Source organism: Physcomitrium patens, chromosome 8, assembly GCF_059467195.1.
Source record: "Physcomitrium patens ecotype Gransden chromosome 8, ASM5946719v1, whole genome shotgun sequence".
In the NCBI taxonomy this organism is placed as follows: domain Eukaryota; kingdom Viridiplantae; phylum Streptophyta; class Bryopsida; order Funariales; family Funariaceae; genus Physcomitrium; species Physcomitrium patens.
The window spans coordinates 10,142,790-10,154,337 of NC_143417.1; the positions used below are offsets into that span (position 1 = coordinate 10,142,790).

Below are 11,548 nucleotides of genomic sequence, written 5' to 3' on the forward strand. Positions count from 1 at the left end.
TGTTGTTACAATCTAAGAGAAGTTGTAGTTATGTATCTCATAATGTGCATAGTCCTTACATTCATCTCTTTCCTATTGCTCAAAGTCATATTTACTACTGACCTCCTTGTGTGAGGATGTTCATTTGCAACTTTGTCCACTATCATGTTTCTGTTTTGTCGCTTTACTAGATCTAATTGGTCTACATGCTTGTGGTTATATTTTCTTTGTGTATATAGTCATATTATGCCTAACAACTATGGGCTTTGTTGAATTCAAGGGCAAACAATTGTTTGGCTCTAAAATTGCTCTAGTTATATCAAATATACCATGTAACTTCATTATAGTCATTTTGAAAAATGAAAAAAATTGCTATGCTCAAAATTTTAATATGGATGGTGTGTCTACTTTTCCTACAGAATCTAAATTTTATTCTAATTCTTATTCAACAATTCTATCACTCAAAACTATAGAAGAATGTTGGTCTAAAAAATGCTGATTTGTGCCTTTGTGTAGCTGCATTTTTTACAAAGCTCTTGCCTCTCTATTCACTCTCTCTCTCTCTCCTCTAATCAATTGAGCTATTTCAGCTACCTTGCTATAACAAAAACTTATTTTAATAGACAATTAAAAATAAAATTTGAATCATTTGGTATCACTTAAAGTTACGAATGCTAATTTAAGTGGAGATGTTTGTTTTAATATGGTCATCAATAATTGAAGATATTTTTGAAAATATATTAATTTTAATATTAAAAAATTAAACTAATATTTAATAATATATTATTTCTATTTATTATGATATTAATGACATCTTTAATTTAATTAATAACACCATATATTCTTAATATATTTTAATAATAAAATTAAAATTAAATAAAATTATATAGTTTTTTTTGATAATAATAAAAAATATTATTAAGTATTTCTTAAGAATCTATAAACATTCAAAATTAATATAAATTGAAAGAAATAAAAATTTTGAATATATGAAGTAGATTGTTTGAGAAATTTTATTACATGTGGTAATATGAAATTCCAAAAAAAAGAAGATTAAGATAATTAAAAAATAAAAAATTCGAAAACATAGATACTTGCTTTCATACATTTGAAAACATACTTGCTCTCAAACCTTTGATAAATTAATTCTAAATTTATCCTCCTTAAAATTCTAATATAAAGAATTATTGAAAAGATATCTAAAGTATGTGTATATATATATATATATATATATATATTAGCAATTTAGTTGTTAAAAGAATATTCTTATAAGATAGGATGTTGATTTTATTTTTAAATTTTGTTATGGATGCTAAAAGAATTAAATAGTGTATAAAATTCTACTAATTTCCAGTATAAATTCTGAACATAATTAAAATTATTGTTTAAGCAAGTGCAAAATAAATTTATTCTTGTTATTTATTTATTTATTTATTTTAATGTGAGATAATCTCAATGATTTGCATTTGCAACATTATAAAAACATGATTTACACTAGACTTGTGAAGGACAACATAAACTTGAATATAGTGGATTAGTTGAAAAATATGTCAAATAGTACGCACCATGTAATACTTGCAACTAGTATACTAAGAAAAACAAAGCTTACAAGATGAATTTAGAAAAGGTTACATATAAAAATTAGAAAAAGAGTAGTTGTTGAACAAGCTAAAACAGAAAGATAAGTTAGTATCTTGGTAATAGATGACCACTTCAAGAAGTTTATGCATATGATTCCAATTTTTTTTAAAAAGAAAAACTTTTGCATACAAGTTACAATTTATATTATTTATTTATTTATTTAAATGTGAAGTGGAAGCCTTATATATTATTTCAATTGAAATCCAAAATTCACAAGCACCTCTTTGCAAGAATCTGTTTTACAAAAAAATTAAATAATAAGTTGTTTAGTATGGCATTTTTATTTATTTATTTATTTATAATCCAAATCTAATAATACATACAATTTTGGTTCTATACTCAAGAATCACTTTAAAAACAAAAAATTTATTTTTGGCAGAATTAATGAATTTAGATTTTTGTTTTGCTAAAATTAAATAGAATGAAAAAAAAAGAAAAAGAAAAAAGAAATATATATATATATATATATATATAACTTCAGACACACTTGTCAATAGAGATGTGAATGTAATAAAAAAATACTAAATATATATAGAGAGAGAGAGAGATAAAAATGAACTTATATTTAAATACATATTAAAAGAATATAAAATATTGCTGAGCAGATAAATATTAAAAATGTATAAATATATGCTAATTTTATTGCCACAAGATTTAATTACACGTCTTTTCTTCTAGTTTCAACCTCTAAGTCTTATTTTTCTAATTTTGATTTACTAAAAATAACTTTATGTAGATATTTGACAAAATATATATTTTGGTTATATCTTTTGATGACATATTCATGTTAGAATAAATTTCTCGACTATATATATACACATAATTTATCGTCCGAGCCACAGTACCCGGTTTCACATATATTGGTACCAATGTGATATCCGTCCTTGACATGCACCGGCAGAGAACTGGTGAGGTCGGTGAGGGAAGTAGAGGATAGCGAGGAACAGCTTCGTTCGACGAAGCTGTGCGTGCTTCGCCTCCGTTCCGTGCTCGACACTCTCTTTGTCTGTGGCCAAGTAGGAATCACGATCCCACGAGGAGAACGACGACTATGGCAACGAATTCCCTCACTCGCAAGGGAAGAAGAAGAAGCAGAAGAAGAAGAAGCACCGACAGCACCATGTAGTTCTCTCATCAATAATCCTCCTCCTCCTTCTGCTCTCTGTTTCCATTTCTTCTTAGTTCAATTCCTTACTCTAGGGCAGTTGTAAATTCTTCGGATGTAGTGATAGAATTGCACTAGTGAGGAGCAGCGGGGAGGGGAGGGGAGGAGACGGATTGAGTACGTTGGAATTGGTAGGGGTTTTAGAAGTGGCGCCGAGAAGTGATTGTGCTTAGAGATTGGCCAAGATGGCGGCACCTCAAGGGCAAATCAACGTGATGCTGGCGATACACGCCAAGAGGACGACGACGGTGGATATGCAGAAGCCGCTACGGAATTATATCTTGCAGCACTACTCCGCACGGGAGGCGCAGGAGATGGAGGAGGATATAGTGGAAGTGACCAGTATGCGGAGCGAGGTGGAGAGGTCCACGGATGCGTCAGAGGCGAGGCGGGACTTGTTACAGCGTTACTTTCGGGCATTGTGTGTTATGGAGTCGAGGTTCCCGATTAGCAGTGAGCGGGAGCACATAAACACGCTTCACTTTACGTGGTATGACGCGTTTCGGCAAGGAAGGAAGGTGTCGCAACAGAACATCCATTTTGAGAAGGCCGCAATTGCGTTTAATCTCGGGGCTGTGCAGTCGCAGATCGCGTTGTCCGCGGACCGGACGACGCCGATGGGGTTGAAGCAGGCGTGCGGGGCTTTCCAGGCCGCCGCAGGCGTGTTTGCATTTCTTAGGGATAACATTTCTATGAAGGCTGCGGGGACAGGGAACAATTCGACAATTGATATCTCGGTGGAGTGTGCTGGTATGCTCGAGCGGCTCATGTTGGCTCAAGCTCAGGAGTGCTTTTTTGAAAAAGTTGTGGCGGATAATAAATCCTTGCTGTGCTCGAAGGTAGCCAAGCAGGTCGGGACCTTCTATGAGGAGGCATGTGCTGCTCTGTTGCTTCCTCCTTTGAATCAGCACATGGACAGGACTTGGGTTGCCCATGTCCAGCTGAAGGCAGCACAATTTAATGCTGAGGCATACTATCGAGCAGCACTTGACTTACATGATAAAGATGACATACCGGAAGAGATTGCACGATTGAGGGTGGGAAGCAGTATTATTGCAGAAGGTCGAAAGCAGGCAAAGGGCGCGGTGGTGGGTCCACTTCAGGACGTAGTTACCAAATTGGAAATGAACATCAACAGAAATCTTGACCGGGCAAACAAAGAGAATGATAGAGTATATCTCATGCGCGTGCCTTCTCCTGACAGTCTTCCTCCACTAGTAGGAGCTGCACTTGCCAAATCAACTCCTGCTGTAGATGTTTTGGATGCCACTAAGGAGAAGATGTTTGCCGGCCTTGTCCCTGATTCGAGTGCCAAGGCACTCTCGAAGTACACAGAAATGGTCGATGACATTGTAAGGACCCTAGCGGAGAGGTTGCAGCAAGAGAGTGAAATTATGCGGGTGAAGCTCAAAGAGATGAACTTGCCGGATTCTTTACGTGCTTTAGAAGGATCTACTTCTCTTCCAGATGATCTTCGGGACGATGTGGAGGCTGTCCAAATAGACGGTGGCCCTGCTGGACTTGAAACTGAGATGAAGCAGCTACGGGACTTGCGCCGCGTCAATGAGGAATTGCTGGCTCAAGTTGAAAAGCAATTGGAGAAAGAGGCCACAGAGGATGCCCAAAATAGGGCGCAATTCGGAACCAGATGGACGCGACCGCAGTCCAGTACTCTTACAAAAACGTTGCATGAACGAGCTAATAGGTTTGCTGTTAATTTAAAACAGGTAATACAGTCAAACATTTCGTAAGTCCGTTTATTATGTTGTGACGAGGGTTCCAGTTGACGCTTTGAGAGTGTCATAAATTTGGTTGGTCACTTAAGTTCAGGTTTACCACTTACTCCAACTATGGTTGATGCTTATGTATTGTGTACATGTCTGTTTTGAAAGTATTTTCGAATTTTTATGTTTTATTGTGATTCCTTTTACTTTTACTGATAAATCCATCTGTACACGTAACAGGCAGGTGATAGCGACGCTCGAATTGATCGTACAATTAGGGACAATATGCATATCATGGGCATTCTTGATACGAAGCCAATCGAGTCCGCCTTACCTACTTTGGGACGACCAATGCTATCCTTGGATGGAAACGAGGATCAGATTGTTGGAGCATTGCGACAGAACCTTTCAGAGCTAGAACAATGTGCATCACAAAGAGCTGGATTAGAAGACATGCTCAAAGAAATGAGGCGTAATGATAACATCCTTCCAAAGTTGATGACAACGTCTGGATCTTATGAAGATCTTTTTAAGAAAGAAATCGGTAAATATGACCTAGTTTCACAAGAGATTTCTCGGAATATTGAGGATCAGGATCGCTTATTTCAGCAGATCAAAATGCACAACGAAGCTTTTTCTTCGGTTTTTAACCTTGAAGATTTCAAATTGCAACAAGAAAAGGCTTACAACCAGGTTCGTGCAGCAGTTCAGAAGTACAGAGAAGTCCGTGAAAACATCAACGAAGGTTTGAAATTCTACGCCACCTTGCAGGTTCTTCTCTTCGCCCCTATTAGCCTCATGTCAAGTTTTCCTCAAAGTAGGCTCTTTTCATTATCGTGTTGTTTCAAAGTATGACTTGGATTTTATACCTTATTGGAGCGTTGGAAATATTTTCGTTTTTATACTTGAAGTCTATTATTTGAGAATATGCTCCACCTGTTCCCTAAACTTTTTTGTTATCTATTATTGTCCTTTGGTAGTGGTAATGTGCTGGAGAGATGTTTTGACTGTTTGTATTGCGTGGTGCTTTCTTCCTTACAGGCCGCAATTACAAATTTGAAGCAGCATTGTAACGATTATGTGATGACACGAAGCATACAATGTCGTGAAATGATGGATGATATACAACGAAAAATTGCAGGTCTCTCACTCACGAACAACAATAGACATTCGGCACCACCTACTTCTCATGGTTCTCAAGATTCTTCTTACTACCATCCTACCGCTTCTGGTCCTGCACCAGGCTACGCCGGACAGCCACCAGCACCCCCTTACTATGCTGGTCACAGCTTACCTGGAATTCCACCTTATTACTCGCAGCCCCCTGTTCACGCACAATCTCAGCATCCAGCACATAACTCCAATCAACCTCATTCAGGCTGGCAGGGTCAGCCTGCCCCGCAGGCTCCTGCCGCTCAGCCTGGCGCTGCAGCCCAACCTCCACCCAATGCTTCTGTTGGAGGGCTTCTTAGTCAGATTTACAGACATTGGGGACTATGAAATATTCCAAATGAAAGGTGCGTAATGAATTCACAATCCAGGTCCATTACATCTGTGTTCGTTCATTCTGGTCGACGTTTGAACTTTCGTTTTATTTATTTATTTATTTTTATTTTGGACTTTGAACACGATAGGTTCAAGTTGAGTAGGAAGTAATCGTTCTTCAAACAATACTTGTATTCCACCTAAAAAGTATAACTACGCATCTATGTGTATCATATTTGGGGAATATTATGTGGGCTGCTTAGAACTTGGTTGTGGTAATTGGAGTTGTTATTGACGAGGTTGTACCAACGTGCAGGGAGACTTTTGGTTCACGTCAATAAGGCATCCCATGCTGTTGCGGTTTTTATTTGATCAGCTTTTTTTTTCACTAAGAACCTTGCAGCAGTTGTGAAGAAAGCATAAGGTCATATACGGTTTTTGCACGCTTCTAAGTGCCCGTGTCTGATGAATTAACGTGTACATCTACGTAAATTGTTCTGTTATCTATTCTTGGTCTAGCTGCTTTCAATATTTATACGTTCTTGTATACTACACTACGGTTCAAGGCATCTTGTTACAGAAGTAAACAAAATGCAGGCACAAGAGTGAATTGCAGTTGATGTTAGAGTAGGAGGTCCACCTATCAAATTGCCATTTGCACGCAATTATGTGCTTGATGAGATTTATCAAAACGAGCAATTTATGAATTGATGTGTAGACGCAACTAGTTTCTAGCATGTGCCCTTTTTGTTTCATTACTACTAGTACATTGAATCACGTGTTCGTCAAGCTTATTTGGCGCACATGTAACTGGGTACTCTCTGTGAAAGGTCGTAATCGAGTTCATTTCGATTGCGATTTAGATCTTTATACCAGCGTTCTTGGCAATTTCTTTTTTCGATTTTGCGGCATGCTATGTGGAATGGAACCACATATGTGGAGAACCTTTAGATTCACCGAAAATATTGTTTCACTTCGAAGTTCTGCACAGTAAAAAAAAAAAAACAAAAAAAAAAAACAAAAAAAAGGTGCAATATCGAATCAAACGAGGAAGCAGGAATCCGCCAAACTATGGTACCACTCGCTGCATTCTGTTGTTCGAGCACTAATTGTGTCCACAATTAGTTGCAACTGCTTAACTTTCACCGGATGTAATCCTGACTACACTAAAAATTTAGGAATTGATAATTTTGTATATATTACTGATGAGGTCACAACTCAGAGAAAAAGGTGAGAGATCAGAGTATTTAAATCTTTTGATTGGTTGAAATCAAGTTCCTAAGATGAATAGATATGGTATGTTTTTTTTTTTTCACATGACACAAGGAGTGTTTAATTCCAGAATTTGCAAAAGGTGCATCTGACGAGGTGGTTTTTGCGAAAAATTGAACAGGAGTGTTAGAAATTTTTTAAAATAACCATTAAAGAATTTATTAAATAAAATTTTATTTTTTTATAATTAATTAAATCACAACATGAATTAGCATAACTCAATTTTCAAAAAAGAATTGATATGGTCCATTTCATTGCATCTTTTCACGTTATAATATCTCCTAAGATCAGGACTTCTAAATAAGAGTGCTTTTTTTTTTTTTTTTTTAAAACAAAGTGAGAGACATTTGCAGTTCTTTTGTACTCTATGGACTTTCAAAGTGAGATCTTGCATGTAAAGACCTCCAAGTAAATATTATTACTTTTGGTGCTTTTTAAAATGTCATTTGTTAAATTCTATCATACATCTTGGTATTTGGTTAAATATATTATTAATATATAAAGAAATATATATATTTAAAAAATAATTGTGTACACTTTTTGAGTTTTTAATTTTTTGAGTTTGTATCATTACAATGTAATAACTATGTGTATTTTTAATAAAAAGAAATAATTAGTTTAAATCAAATGCAAGAAACAAGGAAATTTTTGTAGAATAACTTAATATTGGTTGTAAAAAGGTTAAACAAATAATAGCATGAATTATAAACAAGATAAATAATAAAATTTTAATTATGCCAAGTAATATTTAATTTTATTTCAACACATAAGAAAAGAATTAAATTTTTTAAATTATACTCTAAGATTTAAATAACATAAATGTAAAAATCATCAATGCAATAAGATAATTAAATTTTTAAACTATTACATCTCTAAAATTAAAATAAAACAATAACAACAACATAAAAATTAAAGTAAACATTTTTGTATGTAAAGACTTAATAATAATCAATTTTATTTATGCAGTTAAATAAATTAAAAATACAAAGATAATTATATTGTTGTTAATAATCATTCCATATATATATATATATATATATATATATATGTTTTAATAGATTTTAAATAAATGAACCAATAGCAGCATAAAAGTACATTAATAATATTATTTCTTTCATACTCCTAAAAATCTTTATATATCAAGAAGCAATTGTATATAAGATGTTGATTATTTATAAAATTTATTTAAAATCTACCATAACAATTTATCATGTTCTTAAGAACAACGATTTATTTTTATAAAATAATTTTAAAATAATATTAAAAAACATTAAAGATCTAATTTGACAAAAAAAATATGTAAAGGCTGAATGGATAATTTTATGCTATTCATTTTATGAGATAGATATTGCTTAAATTAATTAAAGGCTTAATATTGTAATATTTAAATATCTTATTTAATTTTTTAAAAATAATAATCAAAGATACTATTAATATTTTATAGCTATAGATATTTGTTTTCAATATTTTAAAATGATATCCTATTAAAATATGATTTAGATGTGTTGAAACTTTAAATATGGTTTGTCTTAGGATAAGCTAAAAGTAATAGTCAATGTGATAAATCATCTTTTTTAGAGTTGATTGTTTCTTTTCATGTCCTTTTAATACTTTCTTTTATATGGTTATTTATGAAAGTTGTTACTTAGATTTCATATATCATGCCTACTTTAGTAAATAGAATTAACTAAAGTTTTTTTTTTTTTTTTTGTTTTGTTTTTGTTTTTTTTTTGTTTTTAATTAAATAGTCTTAATTATTGGTAGCAATGACCAATATAAAAAAATATATTCATTTCTATAAACATATCTTTTATACATTTAGATGCCAACTTTATATCACATTGCAATTCCAAGGTCAAAGACATTTGAGCCAATTGCAAATAAGATTGTATTATTTCATGCATTATATTGTAGTTATTCTTATAGAGGTATTACAGAAACAAATGCCAAATAATAAAAATATCTTAAAGCTACTGTGATTATGTATCTATTTTTTTAGCATAAATTAAAATTCTTTTAGCCTATGCCAACTACCAATTGCATTCCAAACTAATATACTTTAAAATACTAAAGTATTAAGTGTAGAAACATTTTATTTTTGAGTAATTTTAATTATAAATACAACAATCAATGTATCTTGGCTAAGTTTTTTTTTATATTTATTGTTCTACTACGAAGTTTCTTGCAATAAATTTAGATTTTTTTTAGCAATTATATTCTTGTTGTTTTGTACTAAAGAAGAAGAAGAAAAAAAAAAACAAACAAACAAACAAACGCCAATAACAATGATGTTTCTTCTTGTACTATTGGTACTATAGCATCAATATAAGAGTTTATTTATTTATTTATTTATATCTAATTAAATTTCTCTATTTACTCTGTTTTTAAATTTTTATTTTTTTCAAATTCTTAATATTCTAATTAAGTCAAACTTTTTAGTTCCAATTTAGTCAAACTCCTTAATTGCAATTTCAATAGCTGTATAAATATTATATTCGAGACAAAAAAAATGTTATTCATATATAGATGACTTTCCAAATTGTTTATTTTTAATCCTATAAAAATCAATCTTTACTAGAAACATATTAAACAATGATCTATTAAAACTATTAAAATATAAATCAATTATGTATATTTTTTTTATCTGCCATCTTTCTTAAAAATTTTATACCTAAAATCTCTATCATGATAAAGTATAAGTTGTTAGTAGAAAAGCCATGTTACCTCTTCTTTTCTATTGAATGAAGTAAAAATTATTAATATTTAAATAAGCATATACATTTTTTCATTAAAAATTTTAAACATGAGTATGTAATGAATACATGAATTTATTACAAAGGTGGTTTAAACAAATAAAAATCATATTTCACTGTGTCATGTGCTTTTGTAGAATTAAATTTAATAAATGTCAAGCATTATGTTAATTTCTTTGGTCAAGATTTTGTTTCTTGCATCAATAAAAAAATATTTAAGTAGAAAAGAAAGAAATCAAATAACATAAGATTTTAAATCATTAATTAATTATTATTCTATATAAAAGTAAATTAAAATTTTATTTGTATAAATTTTTAATATATCTTAAAACCGAAATTTTGATAATTTGATTGATACTAGTTTTTCTTTTGTAAATATTTCTTCTTAATAGATGTAAAATAATATTGTAATAAATTCTAAAAAAAACAATTCTTTGTTTTATGCTTTGAAATATTTTTCTCAGAATTTCTTTGTTGATAGAATTCTAAATGTTTTATAGAGTTATATTATACTACTATCATTTCTTGGGATTTTGCATTGGCTTTCATGACATCTACTATTTATTTATTTATTTATTTATAATTTCCTAACTATGATGGTTTTTTTTAGCGTCAAAATTTTATTTGTTAAACTTCAAATAAAAACTTATTTCAAGATGGTATTACTTGCACTTATAGTAGGCAAATGGACTTAATAAAATTTTATATAATAGGTGTAGAAAATATCTTCTATACTTGCATAATTATAATAAAAATATCTATTTTTATTTTTTAATTTATTTTTTTATATTAAATATTAAATTCTTAAAATTTTTAAATTTTTAAAAAATACGCTTTTGAGTATCTTCATTAATTTTGTTTTAGCAAATCCAAATTTATAAGCATTAATTCTACATTTATCTAATTCCAATGCCTATAACTTATAAGTTATGCCAATTCTATTTACTTACGTGTTTAAGTTGATTATTTAGTTTTAGTTTTTTTTATATTTAGTTCTTCTATACTCTACTCCAATTTCTCTAAATTTATATTTAATTCTTAACTTCCTTTGGTTTCTCTAAATGTTCCTTCTAATATTAATGTCTTAGTACATTGGGATTCCAACTTGCAAATAAACTTTGGCATTACTTTTTGAAACATAGTTTTTTCTTATTATTGTAGCATTGTACTTTAATTTAAAGTAGTTTGACTTGGCTTACTACTCTAAACTTAAACATATGGTAGGGCTATAAAAAAATGACCAAGTTGGATATCCATTATTTTTATTTTAAAATTTTTAGTTATATTATTTTTTTTATTTTTCTTTACATCTTTAGAAAACCAAATATAAATAATGTGTCACATGATATATGTAGTTTGTTTTGAATATGGTATGGCCAATATGACTTGGATGTCTTCTTTCTTTTAGTGTATATTGATTTATGTTTTCTATACCAAGGTTGTAGTAGTTAGCTCTATGCATTAATAATTTTGATAGATAGTTATTGGCACATGTTCTTTTTTTTAGAGCTTTTTATTTTCTCATGTTG

The 11,548-nt window shown here is 30.9% G+C and overlaps 1 protein-coding gene across 1 annotated transcript; it reads left to right on the forward strand.

Annotated features, from left to right (window-relative positions):
• Positions 1-2,570: 2,570 nt before the first annotated feature.
• LOC112285528 (vacuolar-sorting protein BRO1) lies at positions 2,571-6,864 on the forward strand. Its single transcript, XM_024526436.3, has 4 exons — positions 2,571-4,512; positions 4,750-5,280; positions 5,551-6,026; positions 6,311-6,864. The coding sequence occupies exons 1-3, from the start codon at positions 2,971-2,973 to the stop codon at positions 6,007-6,009; spliced, it is 2,532 nt and encodes an 843-aa protein (XP_024382204.2). The 5' UTR covers positions 2,571-2,970; the 3' UTR covers positions 6,010-6,026; positions 6,311-6,864.
• Positions 6,865-11,548: the final 4,684 nt, after the last annotated feature.